Source organism: Empidonax traillii, unplaced genomic scaffold (genome assembly GCF_003031625.1).
Source record: "Empidonax traillii isolate 1590-97213 ecotype Southwest subspecies unplaced genomic scaffold, ASM303162v1 scaffold11:size2795301, whole genome shotgun sequence".
Taxonomy (NCBI): Eukaryota; Metazoa; Chordata; class Aves; order Passeriformes; family Tyrannidae; genus Empidonax; species Empidonax traillii.
In genome coordinates, this window is record NW_020955204.1 from 1,491,532 (window position 1) to 1,508,650 (window position 17,119).

Consider the following 17,119-nt stretch of genomic DNA (forward strand, 5'->3'; position numbering starts at 1 on the left):
CATGTTTTACCTAATTCTGTTTACTGCCTTTTTATTTAAGCTGTGAGTAAAACATGTTGATACCTTTAAGTGCTCTATTATACTTTATCAGTACACAAAACTGGAAACTCATGAAAACCCTACTAGTCTTTACCTAATTAATCTACAGACAGGGAATATTAATTGTTAGATGGTCTTAACCTGGTTTGCTTGGTTGTTTTTTTTCCTGTGCTCAGGAGATCAGGAATGCCAAAATGATAACATGGTTTAATGAAATAATAGCTGGTGAAATTGAAATAAATTTGGCTAAAAGCAAATTAAATCCAAATTTTGAATGTGAATGTTTTTTAGTAAATGTTAGCAGGCTGTACTTAGAACAGGTGTTGTAGTCAAGAGGAGAGGAAAATGTGATACCTGTCTGGTAGCAGCAGAGGGTCCAGCCGCCTTTTATGGAGTTCAGAACACCCAACAGAATCAACAGGAGTCTGACACTGTTTTACATAGGACTTTGTGAAAATGAATTGCCAGTATTCTTTCTAGAAAAAAATCACTTATAGCAGGTGAGAAGCATTATCTTTTTCATCTTGTTCATAAAATCTGAAAGATTAAGAAACAAACAATTGTTCTTTTGATACTTTTGTCATGTGAACATCTGTTTACTAGTAAATCATTTTCATATTGTCTTTGGCAATTATTTAGAAGCCTAACATTAAAGCAAGTGATCTGTAGTGTTGTAAAGGCAAGAATTTACGTATAGTTTCTCATTTTGAGCCATCTCACCTCCTGTTAAAACAGAAGCTCTACATAAGATAACTCCTGTATTCTTATACGGATTTTTCAGTATAAAATACAGAACATAAGAATGTACATAACCAGATAATTTTCAAGTTTATGCTCCTGTACCTTATAAACATTAAATGGTTTGTTTGTAATGCATATGCTAAAGTAACTGAATTGAAGAGTTCAGTTTATTGTAAGAATTGTGTCAGACAGTGTGGACAAAAGTCTGCTCCAGTATACTTACTTGGAAGTTGACCCATGGCAAGACCAGCATAGGTTGGTTTAATTTTAGTGTTTAAAGAACACCTGTGCTGTACTGAGGACACAGAAAATAACTATTTCTCTTCTGCCTGAGTAACAAGCAGAACATACAGACTTCAGATGACTGCCATATTCAGGTGCACCTATTTCCCCAGTTGTTCTGTAGGTCTTTCAGTTTCAAAATGAAAAGGATGTGTCTATGTGACTATCACTGAAAATGTAACTTACAAACCAAACTTCTGGCCAGGCAGGGAAAATGAAAGATCACTTCTTGATTGCTTTAGTTAAAAAGAATCAGCAAAGTGCTCAGTCTTGTACCTAGTATAGCCCACTGGAACTCAATGACTGCTGAAGGTCTCCCTTCTGCTGCTAGCACAGTGTTTTCACTGCTTGAAGCTTGTGCTTGATGTTTCCCTGACCAATCTTTGAATTACTTCAACTTTTTGTGGAGCATGATACTCCCTCATCCCCCAGAAAAAGTGGGGACTGCTTGTGGTAGGAGCTCAAGCTGGAAGAGAATATGAAGGAGAGTGCCTTGGTCAGATAGATTAGCTACCTGTGTGAGTGTTCCAGCTGCAGGGTAAATTTAAATGCAAGTGAAGAAGCTGGAGGTAGAAATATAAACTGTTAGCAGAACTGGACTTCACTTAAATCTCTTGATGTGCTGTTAGTCTGATCTTTCCTTGTGCGTTCTTAAAAGATGTTTATTTAGGAGGTTTCATGGACACATTGAGACAAGAACTTTACTGAAAGTACAGCATCTGATTTTGAAGGAGGTTTTTAAGGGACTATAAAAGATTACCTGTTGTTGTAAGATGCCCCACTATATAATCACTTATCACAATTCCTCTGCATTTTTAAATGTTTGTTATTACAGGTCTGCCTGGCCTCTGAGTAGTATTTGTGGGAAGGTAACATCAGTAGAAGCTTGCGTAGCTAATCTCCCTGAATCTGTCAATGAAAATCTTGCTGCTGCTCCTTGTGATTCTTAGCCATTGATATTTTAAACAGAAAGTCCTTGTGGCTGCAGGGCTTGTCTTCTTTTCTTCATTGTAAATGAGTGTTACATTTCTTTGTTCAGTGAATCATCACATTTTGCTTTTTTATTTCTTAAATTTAAAATGCACTGTGTAGTTGTTTCTGTTTCTTGTTTGTTGTATGCAAGTTACCCTTCATCAAAATGTTTAACATGAATTCATTCACTTAACTAAGTGGATGAACTTAACTCCTTTAAGTAGTTTTCACTTACTTTGTAAGCTTGGAAATAGTGTACAGGTAATATTTATAAGCTAGGACAAAAAACAGTATCTCTAATCGGAACCCTACTGCTCTGAAATATCTTCAGACAAAAAAGTCCAGACTCTTGGGATTCTGTATAAGTGTAACATGAAGACTTCTGTAATGCAGAATGATTTTCTAGAATATATGTGTTCATTTTAAATTAATTAGTTCACACAGTCATGTTGGAAAGTCCTTTAAAAATTCATATTCTTTCAGCTTAGTTCTCTCAGTTTATAGTCACATTACTTTGCTTTACATTGAAACGCTGGATTTAAGAAAACTTTAATTGATTTGCAGTCACTGTGTGCTAACATGAAACCGAAAGCTTGCTTTTGCTAGCTTGTGTTTTTGACTAGCACTTTTTACTGTTTCCTCTCTAATGCCTGGGAGAATGATTTGAGTTGTATACACTTCATTTATCCTGCTTCCCCTCTTCAGGAGAAGAATATTTTCCTTTTATATCTTCTGAGGATACGTGTATGTTTGGTTAATTCTATTCCTCATCTTTTAGTGTCTTGATCTTTTAACTTTTTTTTTTTTCCCCCCATTTGTTTGGCATTTTCCCCCTGCTGGCCGACTGCGGGAACAGCGCTTCTTTCCCTTTGGAAATGGAAGGCCGAGGCTGTCCTTGAATGGCACTGCTCTGTGACTGAAGCACAGGCTGCTCTTCTGAAACCTTTTTTTGTCCTCTGAACGTCTCTCACGGATAGACAAAATCAAAAGAATAGTCGGTACCAGCAGGGGACGTGCACATACCTGAGGTTCTCCTCATCGGAAGTGCTACTGCACTTCCAGTGGTAGCCAGAGGTACCTCTTGTTTTGCATTTCATGCCTGCAGTCTTACAGCACTACCCAGATCATCTCCTTTTGTGCTCTGGACCTCTTCCCAAAACTCATAAAGCACTTCTGCCTCACTAATGCATCGTTCCTACAAGATAGTTCTTTCTAAGATAGTGGGTTGCTACAAGGGGAGAAAGGGTTTAGCAGTCACTAAGAAATTTCTCCTCATATTTAAAAGAATTAAACAAAAAGTCAGAGATCCCTCTATTTTTAATGGAATTTGAAGGAGGGAAAATTACTTTAATTGGTACTGGGGTAGAATTTTCTTAGTTTTTTTCTTGTTCCTTGTATCTTCAGTTGTTAAATCAGCTACTAGGATTTACTGTGTGTGGTGTTCTTCCTTGCAACTCCTTCTCCCCTCCATTTCCCCAAACAGTCCTCTGTCTCTGAAGTATGAAAGGAAGGCAGGAATTTCTCAGTGACTGGAATGAGAAATTTACATACCTCAAGAACAGTAGAGGTTAATGAACTGATTTAGCTAGGAATACTATTAAAGAAATCCCATAAACCACCAATCTTCGAATATCTTCCCTTTGCTTTCCTTATAAATGTTGAGACCAGTGGGCTAGTGTAGCTAGGAGGGGACCACTCTTTCTGTTTTCTATTGACCTTCTGTCTTTTTTTCCCTCACAACTTTGTACTTTGTAAATAAGTTGAAAATAAATTAAAAAAGAAAAATTACAGTTTTAAGACTTAACAGATTAACTGACGTGATTTTGAAGTTAAATTGATAAACAATGTTTTTTAAAAACAAAACAAAAAAACCCCAAACCACCAAAGCCCTAAACAATCCACATTGGCAGCAACTTTATGAAATGTGGAGTATGCAGCAAAAAATTTTTAGAAACAAGTACTAAACTCTGACTTTCACTGATTTATATCTTTACATCATTTGCATTTTGATTTTGCAGAGAATTCCCTAGCTTCCTGCTTCAAATATGAAATTTTGCTGTTGCACTGTTAGTAAAGCATAAACTTACAGACATAATTAGGACTGGGGGTTCTCTTAGTGTGTGTATAGATTAACAGTCTTTCTAAATAACAAAGTAATTCACTGAAATAAAAGTTTAGGTCATACAGCTTTTTTATATGAGCAAGGATTTAGCCACTCTGCGTAGGAGGTGGTTTTGTGTTTTTTTCTAAAAACTGATGAATAATAACTCACTGAGCAAAGTGAGGCTTAGTAGTGTCCTTCATATTTCTCTGTCTGCAGTACTAGAACTTCTGAATGCAACGGTGCTGTAAAACATCCCCATGCACTGGTTTCTGGGTACAAAAAGGAGAATTTTACTGCTGGTGATTTTGTGAACGTCAGATTAGGTGGGGAATACATTGAGCCCTTGGTATCAAGTCAGGAAGAACTTCTGCCAGGCTTACTAATGGTCATAGTTTAGAGACTTCTCTGATTCAAGAAATACACTAAGGTTCTGCAAAGAAGAGGGGTTTGTGCTTCGATAAAAAGTGTTAAGCCTTTGAACCTGCTTGAATCTTGAACCTGCTCAGGTGAGAGAGATGATCCCAAGATTTTAAAACATATTTATGCTAACTTTCCACTAGGCCAAATGTGGTTTATCATTTTGCTGGAGAGTGCGATCTCATGCCCGAGATGCTAGGAAAGAGTGCATTCAGGAAGAGTTACTGATGCCCAACATAACTGTAGTCATAGGACAAGCAGAGCTAAGAAGGTAATCTTCCACTGTTTATGTGTTTGGTGCTATGGCAAGTGTTGACCGATATTTTAAAAAGCAGATTGTTCAATGGTTTTATCTTTACACTAGGGATGGTCTTTTAGACTGTAATGAGTCTTTTAGCTCATTTTCTATATGTTAAATATAGTACTGGTTCAGTAAATGATGGTGTCACACACTTTTATTTAAACCTAGTTTGAGGGTCTAGAAAGTATTTCAGAGAAGGTGAAGCAGTGTATCCCCAGGTGAAGTCAGCTTTGGTGTCTTGAACTCCAAATTGCATTTGTTTCATGGCTAATTGTAGCTGCTAAAGGAACTTGGAAGACAGAACTGAAGCCTGTAGTTTTAATCCTATAAGTTTTATGCATGCATAAGTAGAAAATCCAGGCTCCTTGATAACTCTTTAGTGGGCATTATCTACCAGTATTGTGTGGGGATAGGGAAAGAGGAAGAGAGCACATTTATAACGAGTTATACAGACGACAAGCTGGAAGGCATGGCTGGTACACTTGAGTGTACTTGAGTTGGTTATCTTCAGCAGCCCTGTTGGTCCCTTTACCACTAGCCTGGCATGTGTTACTGGGGCTGATTGGGAGTTCTCCCAACTGTAGCACAACAGGAAGATCAGATTCTGTGCACTGGCACACGAGAGGCTTTTTTTTCTTAATCACAGAAGCAACAGCACGGGCACTGCTAACGATGGTCATTTGAAATATGAGCCTTTTAGTGATGTAATTTGAAATAGCTTGTATATCCCCTCTCTGAACTGTGTTTGGTCTTTTTCTTAAGACTGCAGAAATTTGTCCTGTTATGGAATACGAGTTGTTTAATTTCTGACTTGAAAATCGCAGTGAAGTAATTGCTATGACTTGTTTTCATAGAAGATACTGATAGAGTGCTCTCTATATACAGAATGCCTTTCAAATGTGTAAAAGAAAGCTGTTGCTTTGAGGAGTTAACATCTTAAAACAAAAGTCCCGGGAAAAAACTTGGAATCCCTTCTGTGAGTAATGTATTTTGCACAACCCCACCCAACCTAGTTTCACTTTTTGTTAATTAATGCTTTACCCTTAATATTGTCAAGCAATGCTCTGAAATATGAAAGAGTATCAGGCTTACAATTGCCTGTGCACACCAGTTAGTCCTTTTTTGTGTGAGTTCATCCTGTGCACTGGACACAACCAAGGTCCTATTGGCTAAAAGTAAAAAATACATAATTAAGTATTGTAACCTGATATGAATGTATAAAGTTCCCTAGGCTGACAGTAAACATGTGCTAGCTTCTAGAGTTAGGAAAAAAACTAAGAAAAAATGGCTAAACATGACATTTAACTTTTCCCATTTTTTTCCAAACAGGTCACTGGTTACAGTAGCTTAAGCTTTATTGTGTAACTTAAAGGTAATAATAAGTTATAACCAGACATCTTAATATACAGATAATTAGCATTTAAATAGTCTTAAACCTTCAGGTGCTGTATGCTAAAATGTTTTCACCACCATGGGTTCTGGTGTCCTCAGGGGCTGCCAAGCTTTAAACATAAGAGTTTTGAGATCTCAGTTTTTGTAACAAGTCCATGAAATGAGTAACTTTTCTACTTATTTGCAAACTTCAGCAAAAAGCCCAAAGTTGGTCTGCAGGATACGATTATTTTGGTAATGGTGGTTTATTTTTTGTTACATAAGTTATATAGCATTCTTTAAAAGTTTAAGAGCTTTTTTGGGGGTCTAGAGTGGGTATTACTACTGTAAGTGTATATATATATATATATATATCAATCTACCTTTCATGTTAGCAGTGTTGATATTAGTAGCAGTAACATCAGATTGTCAACAATCAATCTTCCTAACAAAAATATATTTCTAAAACTTCAGTACTTTATTTGGTTAATGCTTATTTTAATTGAGTTTTGGTTTTAGCTTGTGCTAAAATTAGGTAAGCATTGCTCAAGCTTTTCTTCAGATCACAGATCATATGTATATTTTGGGAAGAGGGCAGTGCTTTTAATATGACTCCCAGAGCTGGGGTTTAAAAACACCCAAAACCTGCAGAAAATCCTGTAATAATCTGATCCTTTCAGATTCCTACCTTGAACAATTTATAGCACATATTTCTAGACCCTTCAAAAGGCTACCTCAGTAAATTTGATAGCTGAGATTTTGTGATACATTTCTGCCTGTTGAAGTTTTTGTTAAGAAACCCTGCATAATGCTGAACTCTTCAGACTTCTCTGTGGATATGAGTGATTATGAGCTGTCTAATCTTACCTTTGTAACGTGTTTTATTGAGGGAAGAAAGAGGCAGTATGAGTTACTGTATGTACTCTTGCTGTGAACAGGAAATAATTTCATCTATGGAGCAGACTTTATGTGCTACCTTTTTCATTAATACTATTTCCATGTTGGTTCCCAGTATTCACCAAAGCTACAGATGTAGTTGGTCATATGCTGTTCTCTACTATAAAAATGTTAAGAGCAGTTGAAAACTTAAGTCTGTTTCAGATGCTTGGAGTTAGCAGTCGTGGGTGTTTGTTCATCATTTCTGTCTCAATTCCCTGTCTAAGAAAACTTGCCTATATCAGGCACAAGTTTTCCTGTGGCTCTTGTTAGTGTGCTGCTTATGAAGAAACCAATTATTTATTGTAGAGCTTAGATGTAGAGTTTAAAAAAACATGCAAACTGAAAGCTCAGAATGAAAAGAAGTATTCAATTGACGCTTTATTCTTTAAGCTTGTCCTCTACTAAATGAGGCAGAGATGTCAGTAAAAATACTGTACCTGCAGGAGGGCAGAATTAAGGTATTTTGTGTTGCCCAAAGGTTTGACTTTCAAACATTAACCCGTTCTAAACTCTTAAGAAAAAGCCTGTAGTAAATTACATATGGAAAAGGATGCAAATGTATTTCCATTCCATGTCTAGGTCCTCTTCTAAGTGACTTCTCCAAGGCAACACAGTAATTCACTCAGATAGTCACATTTAAACTCCTGGTGTTCCTAACTTTGTCTTTGGGAGCCCCTGGGTTCTCAGCCTGGGGTTGCAGCCCTTCAGAGTGGTTAAATGCAGTCTGAAGGTTTGTAACCGTGCAGCTTTTTTCCCAGCTTGATGAAGCTGGGGTCCTGCTATGGAGGCGAGTCTCTACGTAGGGGGGTAAAAAGGAAGGAAGGAACAGTTGCTGTTATTTTTAAGTGACAGCTTTCTCATCAGTTTACATGTACTTGTGCTACAAGTAAATTGATATTTTTCTTTTTTTTATGTAAATATCATGTTTGTTTATTCTAAGACTGCATTTGGAGATGTGTAGTGCCGCCTGTTTTCTTTAGCTTTCCGAAGTCTACAGCAGTAAGATTTATTTTAAATTATTTTTTTATTAATAGCATGAGCATGTAGTTGTAATTGCTTGTTGAAGAGGGACAGTTAGTGATTGCATAATGAAAGAGCTTAGTCTGTGGATTTTTTGACCAATTAAATAGCTGATTGATAGTGGGAGGTGGAGGTGACAAATACCAGAAAGGAAACAACTAGAATTTGAGAATCATGCCTGTTTCTTCAGCACCCTCAGCAATGAGGGTATTTCAAATTCTGTAGCATCCAGATTGAATATAACCTCAAAATAGTTCATACTCTGAAGTTCACAACCTGCTACGTTAGCAGTTGGATATTATTTAAACTAACCTGGAATTGCTCTAAAATCAAACATCTTTTCTAATATTGTGTTGTTCAAAATGCACAATAAAATTTGAGACTAGGAGACTGACAATACAGTCTCTTGTCATTAGTAGGCTTCCTGTTTTCTGTTCTCAGTGTTCATCAGCACACAGTTCTGCTGGTTAGTAAATGTAAACTCCTCCACTTGTGCCGGTCTCCGATGAGCGAGAGATGGTTATGTGGCTTTTCTACTGCTGTATCTTTTTATAAGGCTGGGCCTTAAACTTCAGCCTTGTGATGACTTGTGTGCGAATAAAAACATAACTGCAAAGGTCTTGTTAGCTGTGCAGTTGAAGCTTAAAATATGCTTATATTCTAGTATTTTACTAGAAAATTGAGAGTATTTTAGAGGCTTTTTTTTTTTTTTAGCATCAGGCAAAGTAATTAAGCAATGAGTTATCATTTATATTGTAACTATCTTTTTAGAACTCTGGCTCGTGAGTATTTTATGATTCATATGAGGATGATTGAAGAGGTATTACCTTGCTATGCTACTAAATATTCTTCCTGTGACGCAGGCAGTGTAATTGGACGGTGTATCTTCTCGGCTTCCACACTTCATGACCTACTATGTTGGCTTATACTGCTGTTGATTTCAGTTTACATTAGTACTCTGGGGTTTGAGCTCTAGTAACTGTGCTGTCATACCACCTGCTCTACCATATCTGTTCTGTTGGTATATCCTCTGTCAGAGGTGGTGGGCAGATGTCTAGGGTGGGTAATCTTGTCATGTTTAGCTGGGGCAACTGACAGGGCTTGTGATTCAGATCTTAATAAATGTGATGAAGTGAAGGTCTTTCCTCCACGGGAGGGGGACTGGCCTTGCACAGAACTAGAAAAACTTGTACCTATAATCTGTTCTCCCCCCGTAATGACAGGAAGTTTGCATTTTAATCCAGATTAGAATTGTAAGTCTCTTTGGCTTTCCCTACCATGTCAAACAGATTTTCTTTCCAAGTAATGTTTTATAGTTAGCTTCAGCATTTTAAAAATAATACCAGCCTCCCTCCCCAAGAAAAACCAAACAAAGAAACCCCTCTTAAAACATCAACAACCCTTCCCCTCCAACTTTCCAAATATTTGAATTTCTTTTTCTGTTTCAAACTGTAGTTCAAATTTATGTAATAATCTTTTTTCTCTTGCTGTTTTTCTTTTGTAGGAGGGAGTGGAGAGCTGAAAGGGATAACTTACTCAAAACTGGTAAGTACTTCTTCCTAGGGCTAAAATGGCTTACCTAAGAATAGATGATATGAAGAGCTGGCATCCATTTCTGGAAAAGTTTGATGCTTACTGAAACTGAAATCCTATCTATTCTTGTATTCATAAATTAAATCTTAAAAAGTAAATGTTACTGATGGAAGCCCCAGTCTTATAAATAAAATCTGTGTAGGACTGATATTTGGGCCCGGAGGTCTCTAAGTACAATGGACATTTAAATTCATCTACTCAGAAATAATAGTGTTAGGGTTTGGGGTTTTTTTTCCGTGTAATGTGAAAAGCAAATTTCTTTGAAGGGGTTTTTGGTGCAGAAAGGCTTCTCTCTAAAATTCTAAGTTACTTGGAGACCTTGCGTTTCTAGTGTAGCTTCCAAAAGAGCCATAGTTTAAATAGCATTGTGATAATTTAGAGGTCTGATGTGGGTTGTATTTAATTGAGATAACAGAGAAGTGTGAATGCACTCTACATGATTATTGTAGAGCTAAAGGTTTCATTCCATCTCTGAATATTTAAATAGTCTGTAAACACGTGCTACCCAAGGCAGTGCATTGGGGTACTTTTCTGAGTGTGTTCAAGTCTTGAAGCAACCACTTAAGAAATAAGTGATTGTTTGGAACAAAGGAATGCCAGCAAGAAGTTGATGGGAGAACTGCTGCCTCCAATTGTTGAAATCCATCCAAAAAATGGCAAATTTACCTCTTGCGCTCAGTGTTCTTTCTTACTGAAACTTGGAAGTATGTCTGGATGTACAAGAGATGCACGTACTTGTCAGTCTTCTGCTTTCCTTTTGGAAGTCACTGGTTCTGCCATTAAATGAAGCACTTGCATATTTTCCTTTAAGAACTAAAGTAGTGAAGGATTTTTGCCGACCAACCCATCCATACAATTTCAGTCATCTACAAGCTCTTTAATTAAAATAATTCCATTGTTGTAAGAGTAAAGTGGAAAATGCACTATACTTTATGATTAATCCAGAGATGGTTTTATACCTCTTTGAATGCGGTATTGTAGATAGTTTATAATGCCACTGGACTTTAGTTTTCAAATCTTCCCTTGAAGTTCAGTCTAAAAGAATAAAAATTTCAAAAATACTGAGGATGTGTGCACTTGCAAAATGTGTAACCACTTGCTTGTTTAGTTTTGTACCTCCTGTCAAAAGAAGTATGAGCAATGTTTAACCAGATGCCCTGATAGATGTTTCTAGATGTTGTTCTATGTGAACCAGAAAAAATACACTAAGTTTTGCTGGATGTAAGGAATGATCATTTGTTTTCTTTTTTTTAAATAGTTCTTTAACAATGGGTGTGTAAGGTACTTAAGGGGAATTCTGGACAGGGATAACTTTGGATAGTTATTCTTGCCTGGGGAGGGAAGCTATAACTGCATATTCTAGATGGAAATAACTGTATGTATTTCTTACTCAGAATTCGGCAACTTGACCAAACTTTTAAATGAAATACTATGTTCATGTCTCTACCCCTGTAAACTTGTCTAGGCTAAGCAACCACTTGTTTCTGCAAAGCAGTGTCACCCCTTAAAAATTAATTTTGAAAAATCTTTCTAGCTGTTCAAGGCATAGATGCAATTAGCTTGGATTAACTTTTATGTACCATCAATACTACAATTTCTATCTGTCAAATTAAGTTGTACATTAATAGTAATTAATCTTTATATTGAGTAATTACTTAATTTTTTTTTTTAACAGAAGTACTATGTCTTTTTGCCATGAACTAATATTAGACTTTACAGTTAAATGTATTAAAATGATGGATATTATTTATATTGTCAGTTGAGAGAACTCTCTTCCATTGTCCTGCACTTAACTTTAAAGTTGGCATGTAGTTACAGGGTGATACAAACTGTTCATCATGTGCCCTCTCACTTGTTGAAGACACAGCAAGAAAGAAACTATGGCCGTACCTGCCTGTGTCTTTACCCCAAAATCGAATTTCCAAGGTTCATGAAAGACTTCTTGTCTCTGCAGTGGGTTCCAGTTTTCATTAACCAATCTCCCACGTGGTCTTCTGAAGCATAGTTTCTTTTGAAACTGCAGTGGTAGGGACTTAAAGCATGCTATCATTATTCTTGTCAGTGAGTGGAAGTAATAATCTAGGATTCTGTTTTCTCATTACTGTTTGTGGTAATAGGTCAGGGAGCTATATGTAATTTCCATGTATCCCTTGATACAAATTACAATTTTATAGAGAGTAGTGCTGCAAAGGCAGCTGTTTTCGCTCATCTGTGTCACATGTGGGAGAGGCCCTTGCAGCAGGTCATTTCATGTGTTAGCTAGAAAGTCTGATCAGGGCTTTGTTATTTAAATAAGTAACTTTAAGCTAACAGCAGACAGCACTGACAAATAATGAGTTATATAAATATAAAGCTTGTAAACCCCCTTTCTAGTCTTCTCTTTTTGTAACATGTTTCTTTTTGAAAAGAGAAATTATTAATTTAAATAAAAACAAAACACGCACCCTCAACCTTTTTATTTTCAGGAATGCACAAACTTGTATAGCACTTCGGTTTACTGTATTGAGACAACATTAAAATAAAAGTCTTTAACTTTGGGGAATTACTCTCCTTTTTACAGCCTACATGTCTAATATAAACTGTCAGTATCCTTTTGAAAACACTGTAGTCCCGTTATAGAGACCTCTGAGTTGGCAACAATACCTGTGCAATAATTGCGAGCAATTTGCAAAAAAATAAAAAAAAATAGGAACGATTTTAACATTACAGAAATTCTTTAGTTGGGGTGTCTTGATGGAAAAGTGACTGAAAGGATTGCCATATAATGTTTTCCAGTGTCTTTTATCTGTATGTATTTATAGATGGTTTTTACATAGGTTCCACCATGATTTGAGCATATGGGAATCTTTATCGTGTTTCAGGAGCTGATACTTTTAGTGTATTTCTGAAAAAAAATCTCTTGTCCAACTTTCAAAGCTTTTAGAAATATGTGTGATAATGCTTTTCTATGTCAGAGGTTGGGGGGGCGTTAATTTGTTTGTAGTACAAGTGAAGATGGTAAACTCATAGTCATGATCTAAAAGTAGAATTCCAAGATTAAAAGGATTTTAAAATTAATAATTTTGAGAAAGTCTTGTGTTGCTTTATATGAATCTTATGCTCCTTCAGAACAGATTTCAACTGAAATGACTAACTCAACACAAACTTTAGGCAGTAGGTTATTAGTATATTAATGTTGTTCTGTCAAATTGCAATGCACACTGTCCCATCCAAGAACAGCTTTATAGTATCATGGAAGTATGTTAATGCAGTGCATTGAATTTAACAATATGTCTTGAAGAATTTTAGTCTCCAGAATATGTTTTCATCTACACAGATTTTTAAAACATTCTCAGTAAAATTTTCTAATTTAATGTGCAACTGCAATAGGGTATTGGTAGGAAATAGCTGCCTGCAAACTAAGATAAGGGACAAGTATGTCAGCTCTGGAGTATGTCGGAAGTAACAAATTTGGCTAAATGACTCCAAGGTAGGCATTTTGTAGAGCCTGTAGATTTCTTATGTTCAAAAGACTGGCTGTGTTTAGGCTAGAAAGCTGCATTGGAATATAGTTCACTATTGAATTCCTGCTCTGTTATAATCTCCTTTTTTCAAATTGTCAAACCAAAACGAAACCTTTTTTTTCCTATAGGACTGGTGTTAAAGAGGGAACCAGAAACTAAAGGCACTGGAATCAGCAAAGACACTTTTAGAAAAAGTGGAGAAGGTAGAGAATGGAGCTGCAGACTCTACAGGAGGCTCTGAAAGTGGAAATTCAGGTTCACCAGGTAATTTGTATTCTTTCTTGCTTTAGACTCTCAAGTAATAGCAGTATTAGTATTGCTGACAGTATTACTGCTAATGGGAGCATTAAGCAGTAGCACTACAACTATAGTAATAATTGTTTTATAAGCTCAAAATACTTAAGAATTTTATAGTCTGCATTTTGACCCCACCACCTGTTGTTTTTCAGCAAATGTGAAAAATCTACATATCAGTCTGTGGGTGGGGATTTTTTTTTGATATTTTGTAGCATTAATAACTGTTTTGAGAACTCTACATTCAGCAGCCTCTATCTGAAAGGTTTTTCTGATGTTCTGAAGCCAACTGCAGTATTCAGTTGTCGTTGGAGGAATATCGTGGAGGAACTTTAGAATGAAATGTATGTAGTGCTGCACGGTTTCGTCTGGTGCTTCTCTTCTAGAATGTCTTCTACGTCAGTGCCTTCTAAAGTTGTATATTTCTGATAACCAAAATGTTATGGTGCTTGGGCTTGGAAATTTTTACATTGGGTATTTTTACTGGTAAGCTGTCTAATTCTATATGGCAGTAGAGTTGCATTTTGCAGTTCTGTTACAATGTAGTTGAGGAAATATTAGCAATAATAAAACCTAATTTAGCAAATGTAAGAGGACATATGCATATTAATTCTTGGAACAAAACTCTTACAGCCGTAGACACAGATTAGCTGCCAATTTGAAATGTTAAATTTATCAATGAATCCTTTACTAAACACAGTTCTCCAAGTATTCATGGAGCTCTCCAGATATCTGAAACTCACAACTGTTACACAGTGGATAAAAAAAATATAAGTTGCACTGATCAGTTTAAACCATCATATAAAATTTGGAAAATGTTTCCATATTACTTGGTGACTTGTCTAAAAAGTGTTCTTGATGGCTTGCTCAGTACTTGCTGCAATGATGAGCAGATTGCAAGAAGTCAAATGGGGGAATTATTAAAATGAAACTATGTCAGCTTTAACAAAATGAAACTTACAGCTAGGGAAGAAAACTTCAAAAAGCTAAAGATGGATTTCCAGAAGTAGAGATGGGTATTTTGCTCTCCTCAGAAACTCCCAAGGCCCTTGCATTCAAACAATGAAGTCTTGTTATGGGGGTAAGGAAGTTCAGAAATTACCCATGGCATTTTGCTGCAGACATAGAAATATCTGAGGCCAGTAATAATTTTTTCAAGTATTATCTTCTGTAAAGTGATCAGAACACTAGTCTTACTTGTGTTTGTGTAACAGTGTTTACCTCTTGTGGGTATCTTCATTCCCCTTTATGCCTCAGCTAACTAAAAATTTTAAGACTTTGAATTTTGAATAATGTTTAGCATCTGTTCATAATGACGATGCTGAACAGGGATGAAGACTGGAATACGTCCAAAAAGACTTTTTTTACCAGCTTAAAATTTTTTTTGACCCTGTTTGCTTTAGCTTTGCCCAGTCCTCATTAAAAGTGAGACCTGAACTGAAATAAACTTCAATTAAATTCAGTTTTAGTTGGTGAAACTCGAAAAGCCATTATATCAAAAAGTTGTCTTTTTTAATTCAAGATGCCATATATTTCTATAATTAAGGCTAAGAACAAGTATATGTTTATGGTAGAAAATAACACTTGCAACAGCATGTTGAGTACTTGAGTAAACTTTTTGTGAACTGTTGTTGTCAAATGGACACTGATAGAAATTAGTTTTGGCACCAAAAAAAAAGAAATCTTCAAATGAAATGCTTGAACTTTCTTGTATAGCTTTGAATTTTGAATCCTGAAGAGATACATTATATCTCTTCTTTTTGTTCAGGATTTATGGAGCAGTGTCTCATGTCATCTTTTATTTATCTAGTATTTCTTTTTCTGAGGACTCTCCAGAAAAGTTTGACAACACTCATACAGTCATGTTTTTTTGTCCCATTGCAAGTGGTCGTGGATGTCTGTGATCCTGTATGGAGTTCAGCTCAGCACTGTCAAAGCCCCCCAGTTCCTGATGCAGTGTATTGCTTGTGACTGCTTACATGGCTGTACAAAGCGATGTTCAGTTGTTTATGCAATAGCTCCTTGTTTCCTGCCTATTCTATTTCACCTCCAGAACTCTGTCTGAAGCTTTCAAAATGCTGCTTTGGCAGAGTGAGTCTTAAATTACCAGTAAGGATCCAAAGGAGGTGTTCTGTTATTTAGAAAAAGCTACTTTTTTGGTTTTGTTTCTATGATCAGAGAATCTTCCATGAATGGCATCTGACCAGATCACTTGCTATATCAGTGTAATACAACTTGAATATTCAAATATCTTCGATGTCAAAACTATATTGATTGTCCTGAGAAGAAATGCATCAAAGTACTTCGTTCTGCTATTGTATTGACTTAATTAAGGTCATTTTGAAGCAGTCTGCTCTTCATAGTTTTGATCACAAGAGGTGTTAAAGAAGTTATATTTGGTTACTCTTATAGAAGAATTGGGTTTTGTGGATGATTCCTTGAACTGATGTAGGAAAGAAACTAAGCCATAGTTTTCTCTCTTATTTCATACTGAAAAGATCAGTATGTTTTAAAATATCTAAAATTTAACTTGCGTTTGTGGTCAGCGAAAAAGATGATTTTTTTTCTCCCTAGGATTGTGTGATGCGATGCTTTGTGATCCATACATTTAGCAGTGCCTTATGAAGAGTTTACTGACTGTATTGTCTTATGACTGTCTGCAGGAGCAGTTTGTATAAAAACAGTTTTGTTGCTTGTCAAATTCCAACGTGGTGGGAAGCAGCAAGGAAAAATAAGCTGAGTGTGCCTGTGACGCTGAATGGCAGCATGACGAAACAGTAATGCTCAGCTTAGATAAATGCCAAGTGATGCACTTTGGAAAAACAGGCTCAGTTTTACAGCTGCAGTAGCAGGCTGTGAATTGGCAGTTAGGACAGTGGAGGGAGTTCTTGCAGTACAGAGTACCTGAGTGTTGCGTGCAGTTTTAAACTTTGTCTCCAGATGATAGAGGCAAACTAGAGAAGTACAGGGAAGAGTGCCAAGAGTGAACAAAGCAATGGAATGATTTGTGCATAAGGAGACACTCAATCTGAAGAAGTGATGACTGATAGGGGAATATGTGGTGTGGAAAAAATGTGGGAAGAAGCGGAATAGAGAAGCAGCCATAGAATCATATAACATTGAGTTGGAAGGGACCTGTAAGTATCGTTGAGTCCAACTTCCAACTCCTTTGGCTCAAGTCAACTCTAGTTTTCTCTAATCGTATTAGTCCCTCATGCTTGCATTGTAAGGAGACAGATTCAAAAGAAAAAGGTTATCCTTTTACATAAGAGTCCTTTAGTTTAACTTGGAAACTTCATGTCACAGAATTGAGAGTGTTTTCCTGAGTTTAAAAAGTAATTAAGGCAGATAAATGAAAGAAATGTGTGCTACAAGCTATTGAACCTAAGATGTAATCTTTGAAGACATCAGAGATGTAAATTTTTGAAAGATGAGAAATAACACTCTATTCTTGTCCAGCATAGACGCTGTTCTAACGTGTTTGTTTTTTGCTGTTGGCTACTACTAGGAAATGCAGCAGGTAAACCTGCGGTCTGATGCAAA

The 17,119-nt window shown here is 36.4% G+C and overlaps 1 protein-coding gene across 6 annotated transcripts in view; it reads left to right on the forward strand.

The window, feature by feature from the left end:
* The window catches only part of PHF21A (PHD finger protein 21A), a 126,860-nt gene that overhangs the window by 21,533 nt on the left and 88,208 nt on the right, over nucleotides 1–17,119 (forward strand). For all 6 annotated transcript variants that reach the window (XM_027887169.1, XM_027887179.1, XM_027887159.1 and 3 more), the window contains 2 exons: nucleotides 9,691–9,731; nucleotides 13,411–13,546. In XM_027887169.1, the coding sequence (XP_027742970.1) occupies nucleotides 13,493–13,546 (54 nt within the window). In that variant the 5' untranslated portion in view covers nucleotides 9,691–9,731; nucleotides 13,411–13,492. The remainder of the gene's footprint in view (nucleotides 1–9,690; nucleotides 9,732–13,410; nucleotides 13,547–17,119) is intronic.